The 21,349-nt window shown below is 38.8% G+C and overlaps 1 protein-coding gene across 13 annotated transcripts in view; it reads right to left on the bottom strand.

The window, feature by feature from the left end:
- The window catches only part of CD44 (CD44 molecule (Indian blood group)), a 78,720-nt gene that overhangs the window by 18,956 nt on the left and 38,415 nt on the right, over positions 1 to 21,349 (bottom strand). For 4 of the 13 annotated variants that reach the window (XM_045557808.1, XM_045557809.1, XM_045557810.1 and 1 more), the window contains exons 4-5: positions 18,397 to 18,468; positions 17,339 to 17,572 (exon numbers count right to left, since the gene is read on the bottom strand). In XM_045557808.1, coding sequence (XP_045413764.1) covers positions 17,339 to 17,572; positions 18,397 to 18,468 — 306 coding nt within the window. Of the gene's footprint in view, positions 1 to 1,819; positions 1,949 to 3,387; positions 3,517 to 6,317; positions 6,438 to 6,908; positions 7,023 to 9,463; positions 9,590 to 10,866; positions 10,996 to 17,338; positions 17,573 to 18,396; positions 18,469 to 21,349 lie in introns of all 13 variants that reach the window. The other 9 variants (XM_045557812.1, XM_045557800.1, XM_045557801.1 and 6 more) reach the window with 9 other exon arrangements.

Genomic DNA, 21,349 nt, shown 5'->3' with positions numbered 1-21,349 from the left:
TGCTGAGCCTGGAAGGACTCTACGTGAGCACATGATGGGACTCCCAAGCCTTGCAGAGAGACAGAAACATCGCCCTTCTTATACACACCTGCAATCTGACACGTGGAGAAAAGAGAAAGAGCCCTGGCTCAGACACCATTTCGTCACCTCCCCCTTATAAGTCATAAGGGCTTTCTTTTAATAGCTCTTCCCTCACTTAGTCCTTTTTTGCTTCACAAAAATCATCATCCAGTACCACTTAGGTGGAAGTACACAGGGGCAAGAAATAAGAAGTAGTGGATGTCACTGACTTATTCTTCTCATAAACATGAGTATGAAGAGGTCTTTGGATTTTAACATGTACAATGTTGACTGGTACTGAAATTTCACTGAAATATTTATAAATGTTATTTTTCATAGTTATCACAGATCTATTCTGCTGAAATACCAAGTTCTGAGTGAAATGGGGGCCAAACAATCCATGAACATCATCAGTGTTGCTGGCTCTCCAATTCAGCCAAAGCCCATGCACACTACTGCCTCTGGGGAGTCTTCATCAGTTCCAGATGACTCCAGAGGGAAGTGCTGGAATGTTGGGCACCCACATCTGCACTGCAGCCTTAACATGCTAAAAGAAAAGAATCAAGATCTTTTCCAGCCTGAGCAACATAGCAAGACCCTGTCTCTACAAAAAATAGAAAAATAAGCCAGACGTGGTAGTGTGCATCTGTAGTCCCAGCTACTCGGGAGGCTTAGGCAAGAGGATTGCTTGAGCCCAGGAGTTTGAGGCTGCAGTGACCTGTGATGATGCCACTGCTCTCTAGCCTGGGCAACAGTGAGACTCTGACTGAATTTAAAAAAAAAAAAAAAAAGATCTTTGTAGGACAAAAATGCGGGTGACTCTACTACCCCAGATTTCAAAAAAGAGGAAAAGTCAGCTATCCCAAATCAAAACTACAAATGGATATTGTCCCAGAAAAAAGTCCTGCCTGCCTGCCTGATGATGGGTTCTAGACACTTGTGTTCTTCTTTCCTTTTATAAGTAGAATCCTTCAAGAGGCATCACACCATTTTACAGTTGGAGCCAATTGTATTGTCCTTGATATGTTTATCAATTTCATGGAATCTCTTTCTCTTCATCAATATGAAGTCTTAATATTGATTCTCACAATCTTTTACTGGCTTGGTTTTCCCCCATGGATGTCCTCAGAGCCCCCAGGCGCCTTGCCCATACACATGTGTGCTGGGTCTGCACATGGCACACCAGTCACTTAACATAATGGCCCTGACCTAGCCACTCAAACACATCTTCCTTTACATAAACAGATCCTCTCACTTTGACATATTCATTCTTTGGCTTTTCTTCATTCATGCTTCTCCTTACATGAGTCTCCTTCCTAGAAAAACTTCCTTCCATTTCCTTTCTCTGACTATCCAGATTTTTTTTTTCCCCCATTTCTCAAAAACCAGATCCAATTCACCTTTCTCTGATGCTCTTGCAGGGTGTGGGAGGGTTCTCTGAATTTCCTCAGCATTAATTGTTGGCAACATTCATTTCACATCTATTACTTACTGCCTCACATTGTTAGGTATGTTTTGATGTTAAATGTTTTTTTTTGCCAAAGCTCCTGCTAAATTCTATGCTTTCTGCTCAGGACTTCCTATTCAGATGAACATGCATATCATTTTGACCAAGAAAACTAATTTTTGAAGAAACCTCCAGTCCCTTAGAAAAGTAGATTGGTCTAAAACCAAGGGCATATTTCTACATATTTCCAGAACAATAGTCACTTGGTAGATTTCAAAAATATAATATATAAAAAAGTTCAGAGGCTATTACCCTTCCTTCTTTCTGTTTGATGACCGTGTCCCATTGGATGTGAGATTGGGTCGAGGAAATCAGTCCAGGAGCTGTCTTGTTGGCTCTGTGTTGTCATTCTTTGACTTGGATGGTGGGTGTAGGTTGAGGCTGTTGTGACCATGCAGTTCAAGCAATTGTCAAAGTGTTAATGGACACTTGGCCAGGGATACACTGATTTTTTAAAAAATATCTTATTCTCTAGACAAGACAATGAAACCATCTTCCTGGTATAGAGGGCAAGGAAGTTGCATAAATGCAGAATGTTTTAGCAGGTTTGGGTTCATTCATGCTCATTTTCTTAGCAATCAGCATGAGAAGTGGAGGACAAAAGCATGAACAACTTCTGCAGTGGATAGAGGATGAGTTATAGACATCAAGGGAAGATGAAGGAAAAGTAGTTCTTGACTGATGCCATGCTGCCACAGTCCCTAAGGGTGGAGGTATATAAGAACCTGAGCACATGATGTCATTCTGAGACAATTGCATTTCAACAAAATGCACATGAGGCTGGTAGTGATCTTAGGAAGAAATCAGGTAACAGCTTCTCATGTGATTAACAAGAAAGTCAATGTCATTCATCTCAAAAGCACAAATGAAATCCATTAGAAGCATTATCTTCTAACAATGGGATTCATAGCATAAATGACATGTAAGAATGCAGCACATTGCTTCATTCTGAGCCAATGGAGAAGGATAGGTAAGAAAAGATTACAATAGTACCCCCTTAGCAACAACCACACCACATAGCCAGTCACTGAATTCACTGCTCTGTGAGTAATTCATTCAGAAGTTGCCATGCACTGGAAGGACATTATGCATTATATTCTATATTGCAAATGGAAACATGGAAATATTTCTCACTGATACCAACTGAGAATGTGTAATCCACATTCTTTACAAGGCAATGCATTTCAATACTTATGTCACACAGAGAAAAAGATCATGCAAAGAATTTGGCAAGACTGAAGTCTAATTTCCACAGTCACACAATTCAAGAGTACAGAAGGTGCCTCTTTGTAAAAATAAGAAAAACACATTATACACTCAAGGAGAAAGTACCAAACAGACATGATGAAAAGGCCAAATGACATCAGATAGGTGTCATTTTTCTCATAATGTCTGGCTCCATTTCTTTAAATACTGGGGTTCTAGAAAAATGCTTTCTCGCAAGCCAGTGTTTCATAGAATCATATTGTGAAGTCTGGACCCAAACATAGAGTAGATTCTTTGACAAAACAAAAGGGAGTATTTTAGAAGATCCAGGTCTCTGCTACCACCTCACTAGGGAATGCCCAAAACCAGATCTGAAAGTGACATACGAAAGGGCACGTCCCTGAGTGTCCTTTATATGCTTGTATCCGTTCTTGTTCAGGTGATTTGTTATGAGCATATGAGGTTTGGCTCAACGTTAACTGCAATATAATTTATGAAGGAAACTAATGTCTTGTGACAATTCCTTCAGTGTCCTTTTGTTAGTATCCTCCATGCCCAACATTTAACCCAAAAGGAAGTTCCCACCCAAGTTTGCTCGTTAAGCCATCCATTACCAGCTGTCCCTGCTGCTGGATGAGAGTCTTCTTTTGGCGTTTGGGGATACTCCCCAGGCCCTCCGTTGCCAAACCACTGTTCTCTCTGGGTGGCTGTTTCTTCAGTTGTGCTACTAGGAGTTGCCTGGACTGTGAGAAGAAGGTCAGTTGTGAGCCATGACTGTCTGAGTTCTCACCCATAGCTGTTACATATCTTCCTACTTTAAGGGTATATACACAGGGAGAGAAGGTAGAAAAAGAAGGCAGCAAGGAGACATGCCACTGATAATTGAAAATGGATATTAGAAATTAAATGGATCAATCCTTTAATTTTTCATATGGGAAAACAGAGGCTCAAAGAGCATTTGATTTGCCTAAAATCATATAGTCAAATTGGTATAAAGCTAGGACTAGATCACAGCCTATGAAGTCCCAGTATTATCCTTATTTTACTGTAGCTTATGGCTTCATGTATCCTGTCTGAGAGAGTTGTTTGTTCAAGGAATAACCCCTTTGCTCCAGTCATTTTGGGGAAGGAATGTATTGAATAATGACCTATGACAAGATTAGCATAGTAGGGGGCCTTCTCAAACGGTGGTCACGTAACCCATGATCCCACACACTGGCAATGCACCAGCAGTGGATGTGCCCAGCATGAAGATGTTGGGGTGGCTGGGATGCTACTCCACTGACACTTTACGTGGTATGTCCTCATGGCATCTAAAATTGCTAAAATCCAAAAACCTACCTAACGGGTACAATGAACACTATTCGGGCAATGGGCACACTTACAGTTCTGACTGAAGCATTCTAAAAGCTATCCACGTAACAAAAACACTTATACCCCCTTAATATTTTGAAATAAAATTATAAAAAATTAAAAAATACAATTGCTAAAGTCACTTTTTAACAAAATTAATTTAGTGGAAGGAAAACTAGTCTAGCCACTTTGGGGCATTATATAAACAATAGCAATGTGTGGCAGACCTAAAATGTCAACTATTGTTTTAAAAAGGACAAAATGAACGGAATAAAATTCCATCAGCTTGCCTTCAGGAAAAGTCAGAAAGCCACTGACATTTTCGTCTGTGGCAACTCATAGTAAATTTTCAGTCCATTAAGAAAATGAGAGCCTATAAACTTGCCAACTTGTAAAATTGGATATATTTCATTATTTTAGAAAATGATACATGTGAATTGATGACAGCAAAGATATTTAAAAAATAAAACTTTCTGTCTTCATTTTACCTTTACATTGACCAAACTGTTCCTGGGGTTAACTGTTTATCCAGAGGGAGGAAAAAAAGGCCAAAATCTTAAGTTTTACCTCCTACTGACTAAATAACTACCACTTGACAAATAATAAAGTTAGAAAAACCACTGAATATAGGAATTACAAAAAAGGAAAATTTGACCCAAACATAGTGCCATGTTACTCAAAGTTTAAATAAAAGAAATAAAGAACAGTGCATGTGTGCATAGAGAAGAACTCTCTATTCCTTCTATCACTACCTTTATAAACATAATGACTTTTTGAGTGTCCAGTAACCCCCTATTGTTTTCAGCATAGATAGGAATGGGTTAGCAGAACATAGGATTTCCATTGTGAAAGATGAAAGTTGATTCTCTTCTAGAAGTTGTGATGTTCATTTGATAGAGCCCAGAGGTCACCAATCAGAATCCCTTTAAATTTTGCGAGTACAGATAACAGAATTGCCACAGTTGCCACCTTCTCTTTGTCAAGTCCCATTAAATCTGATTTTTCAACTACCCTCTAGCATTGATGCCCCTCAACTGCCACTTTTTGACAACAGGCTCATTAGTTCCAAGCTTCTGAAGTAGCTTTCTGCTCTGTAAGTACAAACTGTCTAAACAATCTCTAAGATATACTGTTAGAACCCAAAGGGAACTGGTACAGAATCCTATTCCAGAGAGACTTCTGCTTCCTCTCTATTTCCTTTTCTTATTAGAAGACTTCTTTGTTGACTCAAGCCCATAATCCTTACGCATACATCACATCCATTGGGGCAAGTGACAGGAGGTAAATCCTGTTGGATATGTTCAGTACAATACCCAGGACTTAGGAACCCACATCGTAGCTGATGTCTGAAACTTTTCTTTTGCTGTCTGAAGACATCTCTCAAACCATAGATTCCTAACCCCCTTTGGTTTCTAAGTGGCTGCTTTCTCTTTAGGCATTTTGAAGGCTGTGAGAATGATAGTTGATCTATTGTTTTAAAGAAGTTTGGATGCAAGCTGTTATCCAAAATAAATACTTCTTTGATTTCAAGTAAGATAGGCCTCTCTCAGTGGCATAGAGGAAAGAAGAGCACATATTTCTTACTGGGGGGCAGGGAGGGAGTTTATCCTAATAGTCCACTGATGGCACTTGAGATTGTTTTAGAAAACCTGAGATGTTTGTAAAACAGTAGGAGTAGTAGTAAGAACATCAAAGCCTCCCCTGAGTTACCTCGGGCTTAAAAATAGAAAAAGAGCAGTTGTAGAACCAAATATAGACTATATATTTGAAAAAGAAACTGTATTCATTAAAGATCTTCACAGAACATAAGGATCCCAAAGATCGTTTCACTTGTCAAGCTTTCTTTCTAGATTCCACTACTAAGCACCAAACAAATATACTCTTCACCACACACTTCCATAAACACACACAAATCACCCAAATGGAATCTCTAGGAACCTTTAACACAAAAATCGGATCTCAGATGTACTTTTCAAACATTGTGGCCTTTGGACAACCTAACAAGTTAGCATTTTTCTTCCAATTTCTAAAAACTGCGTGCAGATTTGGCAGCTTTTCAGGCTCTGGGGATAAAAGAAATTAGTAAGTGGAAATAGAAGATGTAGCCAGTGTCTAAACAAAGTCCTCCCTGTCTCTGGAATGTCTTCACTAACTCAGCTAGACCAGAGCTGCTGACCGCCATCCTTCTTACTTGTGCTTGCAGAATGCGGGGTCTCCTCCTTGTCGTGGTGCTCACGGTGAATGAGAGGAGGGTGTGGTTTCTCGGTCCAGTTTTCTCCATGAGCATTGCTGACACTTCTGTCTACATCTGCTGTGATGACGGTTAAATACACTGTGACTTGTTATCAACCAGCTTTTAATGACTCTGTTCTTCCATTAAAGTACCTGCTATTTAACAGCTCTATGCCTAACTGGTACCGCTAAGCATCTACTTTCAATAATTTTGAGTGACTTCACTAATCTGTCCCAAGAGAAAATCAATGGGCATGGAATTTCTTCATGATTACTTGTTATTCCACTATAATCACTTTGTCAAGAGCAGGACCATAAAAGCATTCAAATATACTCATTTTTATAACGAAGTAACATAATACCCTGTGCCCAGAAGGTATGGTTGATAAATGACTCCTAAATGGAACTGAGTACCCTCGTGAAAGTTCACTAAAAATTTATTGATGAGAGTTAACTAAATTTCCCACTGTGTCCCCATCATTGACCTTTGAAGCATCATAGGCTTTGAAGGGAAAAAAATATCTTTAATTAAATATGCATAACCCATTACCAGTCATCCTTGTTGTTGTCTGAAGTAGCAGTTCTGGATTTGAATGGCTTTGGTTCCACTGGGTCCAATCCTGGTTCTGTTTTGTGTGGTCAAAAACCCGTGGTGTGGTTGAAACTGTGATAATGATGATTGAAGCAATTAGGAAAATGTTATTTCTTGAGCCTTCACCACTTGTTTTGTGCATTTCTCCCTTCTGCAGTCTATGCAATGAATCATCTATACCAGGTTGTATAGATGGATGCATGGAAATGGAGGGAAAGCAGAAAGTGCCTTCAGCTTAATTCAGCCACTTGGTAAGCATCTCAGCGTCCTTTGCATTCTGTCATACCTTGGAGTTCAGAACATGAGATCTTCCAGAGAAATCAGCCAAAGAAGCTGCAGCAGCAGGAAGAACAGCTTTGGAAACACCAGCCCTCCACCGAGGATAACCAAAGACGTCAGAGTTTTGCCCATTCATGCAGTCTGTAGCATCCCTCTGCACTTGAAAGCCCAAGGACTTTGTGTCACTACTGCTACCTGTGGATCCTCAGGCTGCAGCAGTAGATAACTGAAAGTTATGCAATGGTGATCACTTTATTCTGTTAGTAATTTTGGTGGAGAAAGAAACACCTGAGCAGCCAGAGCTTTCCTATAAATAATTCTGAGAACAAATAGCTACCTAGACCAGCCAAATGGTTTAGCTATACATATCTGAATGTTTATCAAACACGTATGTATTCTCATCAAATACATGAGCAAGTCATTCATAGCCAATGAAAGAAAAACAAGACACATACATTCAGTAGAAAAAGGCCACAGGTAACCAGCCACCATCATAGAAGCACCAGTGCCCTGATATTGTCACCAATATGTTGGGGCTAGAATGGGAGATGCACCGAATAGAAGGATCATGATAAAATCAGAATCAATATCTTTAGTGAAAAAGTTATTTGCAAATCCATCCTAATTCTTTCAAACTTTATTTTGATACCCAACTAATACAAAATTCTTTCTAGAACTGTAATACTATCAGCTCTATTTCACAAGTTATAAAAATCACATTTAAAACCATTAACCACATTCTCAGTAAGCATGAAAAAGTGGCAGTTATCATACCCCTCAGAAGAAAGAGAGCATTCTGTTGAATTATGTGCACAGGTGCTAAGTAGAAAAGTAAACAAATAGGAAAATATGCCATGGAGATTAAAAAAACACCATAGGAAGTTCTTCCCTGTAGCCTGACCATACACAACTTACTTGCAGGTTGATCTGTTTGTTTGGTTTGCCACCCAAGGAAGTTTAATTTCTCAAGTATTAAGACAACATCTTTAGGAATGAGCCACCTGCAGGGCTGGGCCACACAATAGTAAAACTCTAGTGTTTTTGGTTATTTGTTTTTTTTCCCTGAAGTTACTAAAAAGAGTTTCCTTTTTTTCCATAGACTAAGCTCTGCAGAAGTATCAGGTCTAAAAAATACAGCACTTAAAGGTTTGTGTATGCAAATCTAGTTCATACCTATTATTTGTTGTATCAATGCCATATACCCAGATGCCTTCAAGGCCTAAGCTTGTTTTTTTTTGTTTTTTTGGATGGGGGGGCTCCTCCCTCCCTAGGTACTACCCATTTGAGGATGAAACTCTCAGGTTTTAATGGGATGGATAGAACTTCAGTGACCTGTGTTGAAGGAGTCAGGTTCAGGACTCTCAGCTCTGTTCAGCAAAATCTTAGGCCATTACAGCTATGTGCAGAAAATTCAGTCATCTGGCAGAATATTAGGCAAACCTTTGCATTTTTTTAATTTTTTAAGGACATTTTCAGCTCAATTTCCATCTCATTCTCAAAAAGTTTTATAATTGCCACAAATATGGGTACTATTATATACAAACAGTGGTTTCACTATTTGCTTTTAATGATTGGCACTGTCTTGTTCAAGTTAAAGCTGAGCTGACATTTGCCTTTCCCTTCAATGTCCTTCTGTTATATTGGTGTCCAGCTCATTTGTTAAGACTCTGGATTTGTTCTTTTGACCTCAACCAGGTTTTGATGACCTAAGACAATTCTTGAGTTCGAGCGCCCATCTTTTAAGGCTTTCTAGGGCCTTCAGTTTGGGATCTTCTACAACTTTTAATTAATACCCTCCTAATCACATTCTCCAAGTCTATGAGTTCCTTGAAGGCAAAGGTTCTTGTTTTTTCCTCTTTGTGTTCCCTACATTTAGCACAGTAGGTACACAATGAATATTTGTTGTAATGTTTTAACATGTCCCTTCTCTGATAAAGCTTGATAATTCAAAGAAAATCTGTAGCAGAGGACCTCATAGATAAAACAGGAAGAACATAATGCATTAGAGATCTTATAAGAGATATTTTTCCCATTACTTTTCTAAATATATTGTGGCTTCCATTCAAAATATTCTATTTCTTCCTTCACAATCTCATCAAAGTATAACTAAGGTATGATCATAGGTTCACTCGTTTTTCACCTTAACTATTTCCCAAGAGAGATACTATTTGGTATCACTCAGGTGAATCAGTAAGTCTTGCATAAATGGTTCTACTGTAATTGATTATTCTTACTGGTACTGGAGATAAAATCTTCATCATCATCAATGCCTGATCCAGAAAAACTGACGTGTTTGTCTCTTTCATCTTCATTTTCTTCATTTGGCTCCCAGCCTGCTGAGATGGTATTTGAATCCGTACCTGTTGTGGTGACTTGCATTAGTGGTTGAGCTGAATGCCAAGCAACCCACTTGCAAAGGAAGGAAATTAGACACAGAAGGTATAATGGATTTCCCAAGATTTTAAAAGGAAAGTGAGAAAGTTGACTTGTATACCCCAAATTCTTATGTCCTGGCTCTGAAGTTAATATATAGATCTCAAAACAATTGGCTGTGATCTTCACAACTGAACATTCTCTTTAAGGAATTTAAAAGAGTGAATACAGATATAACCCCACCAAAGAATTTTTTTAAAAGCCAGTGAAAACTCCCTCATGCTTTCAGATGCATTAATTAACTCATTAAGCATGTACTATTAAAGCTAGGACATCAAGAATAGATTGGAAAAATTTCATGTGCCTATTTTCTTTGTCAAGACACCTCCAGAAAAACCTTGGAATGTAAACCCATTTCAGTCATTTCTAAAATCCCACAGTTGTGTTCACAATTTGCTGATTCATTTTTTATCTTCCCTAGCATGAGATCATTGTAACTCTACATGCAAATGGAAGCTATAATGCAGTTCCCAACAATACCTTAGCACAGAGCAAAAAAAGTTAAGTCAATTAGCAGAGAAATAATTCCTGGCATTTATTAACTAATAAATAACTAATAAGTTTAACTAATATGACTGTAGTTGAGGTTTTGAGAAATTCTCACTTTTTTCTTTTTGATGCAATCATAAAAAAGGAGATGGAAACTTTCCACTTCTTCTCAGTGGTTATTCTAGAAGATGTCCCATTACTAATAAAAAAGAGATTTTCTGCATTTTGAACAAGATTCAGGCTATCTTAGGGAATGACCATTTGTCTTTTCATACTGTTAGTGTCTACTCCAAAAATGGTTCCATTGATGCAGATTTTTGTATATTTTATCAGATCTAGCTCTGTTATTTTATTTTTTCATGAAATGTCAAAAACTTTTTGTGACTATGGTAATTTTAGGATGTACGTGAATAATCTTTCAGAGTCACCATTTTGTTCTGTCAGCAAAAAAGACCTGACTTCTCTTCACCATCTCCATATTAGCCTCTTTCTGGGACATAATAATCCTATAGAGTAGAAAGAAGAAATCTGTATATTAGCACTGTAAAATCAAACGTATAGATCCCAGAGCTCATGAGTCCTCTTAAGTTATTGTGAACATTTGTGAGAACAGAATTGACTTTAGGCTTTAACATCAATTTTCATTGATAGGTCAACGAAAATTGTTAACGATTATCAAGGAAACAGACGATATGAGATAATCGTAACTCATTACCAGCCATTTGTGTTGTTGTGTGAAGATGATTCCTGGACTTTGATGGTTGAAACCACCATGAAAACCAATCCCGGGTTTCTTGCCTCTTGGTTGCTGTTTCGGGAGTTGTAGCACTAGAGCTCATCAAAGCTGTTGTAACCATGATTGAATTGATTGTTGAGAGATTAATTAATTGTCAATTCCTAAGAAATAGCACTGTATATGTTTGCCCTCTTTTACTTCTCATGAAAGTCATCTATATTTGATATAGATGATAGGAAGAAAGGGAAAAAGCAAAGAAATTCCATTTCTTTCAGAGGCCCAAACTGAAGTTCATAGAATGTCAGAGATGGAAGGACCTTAAATATCATCTGGTTCATGCTCTTCATCTTAAAAATGAAAAATTTATGCTAGACAGAGCCTCTGACCTGTCTGAAGTCAGAAGGCTAACTAGCAACAGACAGGTCTCAAGGAAGGCATGAAAGCTGTTTTTGAATTTTGAAAGTCTCTAACGTAAAAGAGGGATTAAATTTTTGTCTCTGGATTCATGAGGCAGAACTAGGATCTGTGGTGAGAATTTCAGGGCGATGGATGTTCTTCCAAACATTGGATTTAAAAAATCAATAACCTGAACTATGTAACAATGAACTTCTTCATATAGTATTATTATTGTGCTCCCCATCATCAGAAAGATCACTTGGCAGGAAAGTTGTGTAAGAGATTAAATGATTAGAAGTGTTGACTGAACCAGACCATTTAACATCCTCTCCAAATCTGAGACTTTATGATTCTAAAATCCAGGTGTTCAGAGTCCTAGCTCCTTAATCTTCTCTGCAATCTATCTTGGGCAACCAATATCATTCTCCAAGAATTTCGGATATGATATTTCTGCCAGCAATCACAGACACTTAATCCCAGCCATCCAAAACACAGAGAAGAACGGCATAGAAGTAGAAGATTGAAAAAGATAACTTTCCACTTTTCTCCATTTAGAATCCAAAATCTCTAGTAACCTTGCCCAAGGTCATCTCTTATATAAACACTATATTTTGCAAAGCAGTACAGATATTTTGAGTCTCATTTTTTGAAAATAGGATAATCAAACAGGAAAGACAGAGATGAAGTGATCCAATGATCCCACTAATAAGACCAGAAGCAAGAGTCTTTGATTTGAAAACTTCTAAAGATTGCCATTTCTGCAATCGTAATGTGCATCAGAGAATGTTAGATAATAGTAGACAAAAAAAAATGAGAAAAAGTTCAAGCAGAGAAGCTGAAACCATCATTAAATCCCCAAACACAAAAAGTAAGGTAAGTTAGATTTCTTTTTCCAGCTATCGAGAAAGCCCAGAAATGACCCAAGATGAAACACTGCCAAGAAGACTTTTTCCTTTACATTGTTTGTCCTACAAAGATAAATATCGTAAACATTGCAAAATAGCATTGTCATTATTTTGCAATCTCTCTCTCCCTCTCCCCAACCCAGCATGATCTTAATCACTGTGACATGAAAAGCATAACATAACATCAGCACTGTTTTCCTTACTTGATTATTTATAGAAATAAAGGGTATAATCCATCCAATGTCTTCTAAGCTAAACAAATGTAAAGAACCAATTGTCCATTTTTATTACTCTCCTCTGCAGAAAGAATGTCTAGTTATTTTGAAATACATTTATTACCTCCATCAATGAAAGTTAATAAATGAAGATATGACTGTAATCTCCCATTGTCATAGATTTTGAATCTTTTTCCCCAAAGCTCCCATATCAAAATACTTTGCAGGGATTTAGAGCTAATAGCCAAACATCCAAGGAGCTTATTAGAGGCCTAGATTCTATTGTAGAGTGACAGGTCATTTCCTAACTTTACACTTTAGGTTTTAAGTGTCCAAAGAAGTACTCAGGGCCTACACTTTAATAACAGAAGGAAACCAGCATTTCCTTCAATTATTATTGACTGTGATAATTAGATCAGCAGACAGCAGGAATGTGCATTTTCTGGAAGGCTTCTTTCTAGAGGACATTTTCTGAATGAATCACATAGTCAATTCATTCATACTTTTTCATAGTTTCATTCATTCATTCAGAACATTCATTCAGGTTTTTCTTCCTTTGAAGGAAAAATAATTCTGGTTTTATGTACACATGGCCAAAAGGAAAACAAATAGGGCATTTGGGAGTGTTCAGTCATATCCACAGATCCACAAGGCTCTTTGATAAATAAAATGGTACCAGACCCTACTCTGACTGCAGATGGTGAAGGGGGACCAGTAGGGAACTTTGGCATGATAATGGATATCCTTTTCATTAATGCTAAAGGACCTGGCATTCAGGACAGCTGACAAGCAGAAGATTTCACTGTTTACCTGTTGTTGCTGCTGTTGTGAGATCCTGAGTCTTAGGCTGGAAATTACCAAACCAGGACCACATCCAATTATTTTGCTCCTGAGCTGCTGCGTGGCTGTTTGAGTGCACAGTTGAGGTAACTGGAGCAATTATGAAAATACCATTTAGTGAGGTTCCCTCTAAAAAAACCTTTACTTTCAGTTCTGTCTACATACGAGGTCTGTATCTATTACGGAACGGAAATTAGAAAAGAAAATCTGGGCCTGGGTTCATCTTTCCAGCCTCCTAAAGTCTCCCAGAATGTTAGAACATCATCAGAAATGCAAATTCTGTGTGGATATCAATTCAATGCTATTCATTCTTCAAACTGAACCCCCCTGAATTCATGATTTCAGCAAAATCAAGCAGCAATTTAATAACCTGTAATGGAAAGAGATTTTCTGTTGACTTGATTGGGTTGGATTTATAGCTATAAACTGGAGACCTTCAAAGCAACATTTCAAAGGTTGCTTTCATTCATTTATCTTTGGGGTGCTTGCCTGTATCTTTCACATCTGTCTAGCATTGTACCCAGGTAGCTTGTGATGACAACCAGCATTTCAAAGCACCACTCACACTCATCAACAAGTCAAACTTTATATTTGAGCATGAACTTTGCAATGGGTGTGTGTTCAGAGTGTTGAAATCAGATAAAGCTTTCTCAAGTATCCATCAGTCACTTCTGCCACTTTGGATTCTTGAATTCAGTATATGTTTTTGGAAAAAAACCCAAACCTGCCAAAGTTAGAGAAATTCTGGACTCTTCTCAAATTAGAGAAAGGATAATTAGTAATGTTTTGCAATTGGAAATCTCTCATTTGACTCTCAAGTTTGACTTGAGTCCAAAATGTTCTCCTACTGAAGCAGAATGGCAAAAATCATTGAGATAAATACCTAAGCTAATCGAGATTTTTTTTAGAAAACCATCTTAAGTCATATGTTCCCTTGAAAATCTGATATAAGTTATGGCCTCTGTCCTCAAAAAAAGTAACCCTATATATGAATACTCTCAAAATTTTGCATATTATTCAGGTGGCTCTTGAATACCTCATAGCCTATCATTGAACCTACTGAACATCTATAAACCCTAGGTTAAAAATTTTGACTCTATGTATACCAAATGCCAAAGACTGGCATGATACGTTCTATGCTATGAAGAACACATTAGGTCAGAACACAGAGTTGAGCAACAGGAGCCAAGTTCACCCATGATGCTCCCAGATAAACCGGAGCAGCCCCTAGAAGATTCAGACCCCGCCTCCAATTCTCACTCTAAAAACTTCATTAGAGAAGCAAACTTCCTACCACCCTCATCTCAGAGTACACCAGGAAAAAACAGTACAAGAGGAAATAAACCCACATGACAAGATAGACATAGGCGTTATTTCTGTCTTCCTGAAAGAAGTTGTATGAGAGGGAAAAATGGAGACAGCTACTGCTCAGCCAGCAGAGTTTCCAAGTTTCCCCACCCAAGTAGGCCATGCCAGACCAAAAAAAAAAAAAAAAAAAAAACAATTCCTTTGACATGGAGATGATAAGGAAATAGAGTGTTCCAAGGCAGGAGGCTGCTTCCTGAATTAGTTTAAGTTTCTTGATTCCAGAGAGTTGCAGATCACCAATAGGAAGAGGCTGATGACACGCCTCCAGGAGGGCTCTTCCAAAAATAACACTTATAATAAACAGCTGGAAGTCCAGCACTACCCAGATGGTTGTTCTTATTAGCCTTCCCTAATGCCACCCACTAAGGACCCTTAAGGAAGGAATGAGCCAGCTAAGCCAAAGGCAGCTTCTTCTGTGCACTCAGCCAGCCCCCTCTTGACCTCCACCCTTTTGCAATCACTCCCTCTCACCCTGTCCCAGCTCTCAGTCCAACAGCGATAAGGGTTTGGGAATCTCCTCACTGGACTCTGAAAACATGATTCCATTTAGGAACTTATCAGTGCTAACTTTTCCTGGTATGTCATGTACTACATTTTAGTTTCTACCTGGTTGGTTTCTTTGATGCCCTTCTTTGCATGAATTGATCTTCTTGGAGTTGCCATTGGCCTTCATGGATCCTACAGTACTTCAATGACTCTCAAGTTAGCCCTGGACTCATCTGGTAGACAACTTAGTCTCTTTCTTCTTTAACTACTGAAAGAAACTCAGCTAACTGCTCTGGAAGAAGGAAAGCATAATTCTTTTCTCAGCTCAAATCCTGAACTGTATTTTATTGATAGTTAAGTCTCATAGCTCTCCTTTTACTAGATTTCTGAACTAGTACATTGTCTCCATGAAGGTAGGTCCAACTCTGAGTTCCCAGTAACTACAGCAGTATCTGACCCAGAGGAGAACTCAAATATTGGCTGAATGAATAAATATCCCACTAATCCTTCCTTTTCTTCAGTATTACTTTCTAAGTGTTTGCCACTGGATCCCAAGCATTCTAATAGGCCTGATACATGGTAGGTCCTCAAAATAAATCTGTCGACTAACTTAGGCAGGAAGAATGGAGTCCTTAAGAGATGTGCTATGGATGCTAATAAAATGTGGTAATTGCCTTTTCTAAAACGCATATGAAATACTGTTTTATATAGGCTATTAGTGGCTTGGAAGTTAACTTAATCTAGTCCTCACAAGTTATGTTTTGTCAAGATTTTCTTCTTTGGTGGGAAATGGTACTTTAGGGCAGACCTGTTCTGCTTCCTGCTGAGACCGCTAATTATCGTGTTGGCCAACATTTGGCAAAACTACATGCCCTAATGATAAACATCTCCAACATAGTTACTTGAAAAAGGCCAGAAACTCAAGAGGCAGCAAGTAGCCAGCTGCACTGCCTCAAGAAGTGTTGCCCACGGAGCTACAAACAACAAGGTGATATCATCTCCAGAGAGCCAATAACCCAGGAAAGCATGGGCAGTTTGAAAATACTTGCTTTTCCAAATGCTGCAAAGAATCTGCAGGGAATCATGGGAACTTCAAGCCTATTTCATATCACTCCCTCCCCTCAGCCAACTACTAACAGAAATTTAAAACACCGTTGAGCAAGTAATGTTAAATTAAATCAGAGTGCTGTGGGCATTTCCCTGGCTTCTGGGTGACACGGAATAGGAAACAGTCCTGTCTTGCATATTCACAAGCCAGTACATTTCTGCCACTGCATGGAAGCCAGAGTTCCACCCCTCCGGAGCTGTAGCCAGGAAGAGAGAAAATGCACACCATACTAGGAAAACTGCTTGAGATTGCAGATGCCCTTTTTGAGTTGGACTAATCCTTCACAGAAGGAACAAAGCCAACCTGGAAACCTGTTTTAAAACAAACCACAGGGGAAAAGCAAAGAGGGAAGCAAAGAAGGGGACGAGAGGGAGATGTAAACACTGCCCAATGAACTGAAGCACAAGGCACAAAAACCCAAAGAAACATAATGCCGCGTTTGCCCAGTTCCACTCTTGCAGCCCCAAGGAACGAATCACCCACACACACCAAGTAAGCATGCAGAACTCGCGCCAATAGGCTGGGATATAGAACTCTTAAGCTGATTCGATTTGATTATAAAACTCCTCCAGATATGCTTCCTTGGGCCAAAAAACAAAGGAATTATTTAGTAAGTCATGGTCGATGAATGTGACTGAATATTACACAATCAATAACACAGGTATAAATCAGGTTAAAACATAAAAACACAAAGTTAGGTTAAAAAAGGTGCCAACGGAATGGTATGCATACTCTGTGATCCCAACTTCATGAAAAGAGTCTTATCCATAGTTGGATAAGAACAAGATGGAAACATGCAAAAATAAAAATAGTTTTTGCATCAGGCTTGAATTGTCATCATATGTCCAGGGACAAGAGAATAGGGGGAGCTCTTCTAAAAAACTTCTAATATGGCGCTTCTTATCCCAAGGTAAGAAAAATAGAGTTATAGATGGAAACAAAAAATGTAGGCAGTAGTAGTCAATGTATGCAGAGCACTGACAACCACAACAGCCCACTTCCCCAAATGTCACCTACATCTCGATGTCCACAGACAGGAGAAAATCAACACGTGAGTGGGCAACACTCAAGAAGATCAGAGATATTTTCCCAAGAAATCGCTATTGGAAAGCACAACGATTCATTCTCCTTACTGGTAGCAGAGGTACTCTCTGTGTTGTCGAAGATCAAGGAACCATCTTGGTCTGTGGTCGGGTATGTGGTTGGAAGGTGGGTGTGGAAGATGCTGTAACCTCCCGACGTGCTCCTTTCACCAGGGGATCCACTGCTCATATCGTCCTCAGGAGCATTGCTGGGGTTGATGTCATCAGGGTTTGTTCTGTATTCCCCTGTCTTGGTGTAGCGAGTGCCATCACGGTTAACAATAGCTGGGAGAGAGAGAAGGTACCTTCAGAACGTCATGGCTGATATTTTGAGTATAGGAAAGATGGCAGATTATCATATAACATAGTGACTTCAAAGCTATTTTCTTTTGTACTAAGAAAAACAACACCTAGTGGTGGGAGAGAGTGGCTGATGCCCTAAGAAAGTTCCCCATCCCCTGGAAATGGGGAGGGAAAAGAGGAAGTTCTGGGGAGTCCTCACGTTTGAATCCCAGCTTCATATAGCCCTAGACAAGGTAAACTCTCAGAGCTTCAGGTTCCTCATTCATAAAACGGGGACCATATAGTACTACTTTGCCATTATGAACATTATGAGATACATTGTAAGTAAATTGCTCAACACAGCATTCAAAATAGAGTGGATGTTCAGTGAATGAGCTAGACGTTTAGCAGCTAGACATTAAGAACATTATTTAATTTTTCTTACATTTAAATTTATTATTCAGGTTGCCTTCTCTTCATGAGAAGTGATGTTGGTGTTTTCCATGTGCAGTTTCTTTTTTATAAATAAATGAATTTAGGTAGAAAGGAATGGGTCAATCAAATGGAAAACATCAAGCTGTGTACATGGATATGTCAAAAAAAGGTGAAAGTGATTTTCAAATGACTGAAGTTTGAGGAACATTAGAGTAAACCAGGGAGCAATTTTAAGCCATTGCAGAAAAAGGGGAAGGGACACTGAATCACAGCCAACCATCCCTAGCCCTAGGGAAATGACTAATATTCTATTCAAATATAAACCATAAAGAACACACTGATCCTTTTCCCAAGAATGAGAAAACTCAATCAAGATTAGAAGAGACACGTACTTATGCGAATTTCTCCAGCAAAGGCATTGGGCAGGTCTGTGACTGAGGTACAATCTTCTTCTCCCTCTGGAGCTATGGGGTTGAAAAAAAAACAACCATGAGACCTCTTAAAAAATACAATCAAAATCCATCTCCATTTCTATTAGTGAGTTAGGATGGAGTTTTATTATAACTTATACCAGATAATTTTCTTTTTCTGAAACTCGGCAAGTCTACTAGGAATGTTTCTGCCCTTCATGACACATTTTCCATTTTCATTTAATTTCATAAATTCCTGGAAACCTACTTACCACCCCTACCCCAGAAAATTCATTTGTTAACAAATATACATGTTCTATATCACACACGGTGGAAGCCTGGGGCTACCATAGTGAATGAGACAGGCGTGGCTCCTTCTCCAATGCAGCGTATGTTAGAGAGAATTTTTTTTAATTTACTAATATAAAAGTAATATGGGAACATCATAAAAAATTTTAAAACTAAAGAAATGTATGAACTATCATGAGAAAATCATTTATAATTTCAGAAATCCACAGAAATGATGGGAAAATATGGCAGACATGCATGAGCGAATGTCCATCAACATGAACAGCATAATATCACCAACAAAGAATTTACTTGATCAAAATATTTAAAAACAAATGAATCTCTAGTCTTTCATTGACATAGTAATTGATCTTGAAGCTGATCTTTCTAAGTGCCTACTCTGTATAGACTACTTCTCAACATGTGGCTTCCAAAGTTGGCCACGTTTGGTCTAAGTCCCCAGATTTCCCAAGACTGCTATTTTGGCATATCTTATCACGGGCACCTCTGACTCCTTTTTTGTTTGTTTTCCATTTAATCTTCTTCTCCTTTACTGCTTTCTTCAGGAAAAAAGATTTCCACATGTACTTTGGGCCTGCCTGATCAACCATGGATGTTACTGGAAGCCCTCTGGACAACACTGTGTGAAGCCCTCTGAAACAGGCTCTGAAAATTCCACTCTGCATGCGATCCCTTGGGTCGTAAAAGCAGACAGCGCAGTAACTTAACCAACCATTCCACTCATGCCAAAATGCTCCATCCTGCGACTAGAACTTGTGTTGAGCTCTGAAAACTCAGAGGGTTTTAAACTGATTTTGCTGTGATGGGAAGGCTGGATCCATTTGTGCATTACAGCTTTTATGCCGTGTGTGTGTGTGTGTGTGTGTGTGTGTGTGTGTGTGTGTGTGTGTAAATGCTTAAATGTAAAATGACAATTTATTTGTTAGGTTTGTTTCTCCCAGAGTTGCTTTTGGCAAAGAGAATGGAAGAAAGAAATGGACGGATGGATGGAGAGATGGATGGAGATAGGTAGGCAGGCCGGCAGACTGCCATCACAAGGAGAGCTGTTATTACAAGTATTTTATGTGACCTGCCATAAATTTTTGGGTTCTCATAACAATGGACAAAAATACAAATCTAATAAACAGGTGTTGTTTGCTTCGCAGTACCCGGGAGCATCTTTTCCCAGCAAGTACACCTACAACGTTAACCTACAAAATGGTCTGCACATATATCTAAGTTAAGAAGCATTTAGATAAACCCTGATTGGTAATGGCATAAGAAATAATTAAAGAAAGCTACAGATATAACTGTTCATTTATTCTTTTTAAGCATGTATGTACTCAGCACTCATACACCAGACCATATAAGAAAAAAAGGAGAAAAAAGATAAACATGATTCTGTCCCTGGCGGGGGCGGGGGGAAAAGGAGCAATAATAGTTAATATTTCTTTAGCTTTTTACAGTTTTCAAAAAATTTTTCAGAAATTCTCTCACTTGAAAATAAAGGCATATGGCCAACCTGGGAGATGTGGGAGAGTAATCTACCTGTGTGTCTTAGAAATGCCACCAGAGACCAGCCTAAGCTATGAGACACTTCTGATATTCATATGTTGCACATACCCAGAAACGGGCCTTGGGTTATGGCTTCTTGATGCCGGGGATGGAACAACCACCCCCAGATTCAAACACAACTGCAGATAACAGTGCACTGGGAATTTCCAGGAAGTTAGTTGTAACAGGATGGGGCATGATGTCAAAAACGCTAAGACAGTTTTGTAAATGATTAGAGCATTTGTTCAAATGGACCCCCTTCATGCTCCAATTCACCTTAACTTTTACAAAGAACATCAGATCTGGCAAGTACACTAAGATGGATGGTGACCCAAATGTGCAACTAACATACCCATACTCCCATGAGTGATCCCAGAGCCTCATTAGACAGCCTTTCATTCTGTTTAATGAGCACTGTGCTGCTTGGAAAGTTAGACCTGGTGATGTGTCCATGAACCAAAGGATTTTTTAGAAAGTCTCTAAGGTGGGAATTCTCAGAAATCTTGGCTCCAACTCACCAAAATAATCAAGAGAAACATTAATTATTCAGTGTAATCACTAATCACTGGGTGCCAGATAGAAAGGTACCTTCCTTAAAGCTTGACACATTCTAGGTCTCCCATAAATATTTTCAAATAGTTGTTGAATGAGTGAATGAACAAAAAAATGAATGTAGAATATTCCCTGTAATTCTACCTTCAAAATAAAATGGGGCGCTTTACTGAAAGCAAGCTAAATAAATGAACAAATTCAAGTCAGTTCTCTGTGTTGTTCATACAGAAGTCACCAGGCTCATGTTGGGCCTTAACTACTGAGCAATGAGACATGAAGCCTTTTCAGGGTCTGCCTTATTTTCATTTGTAAGCCACAGGCCATGTTTTCCCAAAACTACTGGTAAAAATTTTAAGCTTATGGACGCTATCTGCTAAGATTGAGCTGGCTTTGGTCCCTGTGGCCAGTTTATGGGGGGATCACAGTACTGGAACACGACCACCTGCTGGTAGTTCTCTAAGTTAGATTCAAGGATCTTTCCAGAAAGAATCTTTGCATGGAGCAGAAGCTTATCAAGATCTTTAGCTCACCCAACACCCCT

This window comes from Lemur catta, chromosome 7 (assembly GCF_020740605.2).
Source record: "Lemur catta isolate mLemCat1 chromosome 7, mLemCat1.pri, whole genome shotgun sequence".
Classification (NCBI taxonomy): domain Eukaryota; kingdom Metazoa; phylum Chordata; class Mammalia; order Primates; family Lemuridae; genus Lemur; species Lemur catta.
The sequence above is the reverse complement of the archived record's forward strand: the minus strand, read 5'-3'. Positions and strand labels throughout refer to the sequence as shown.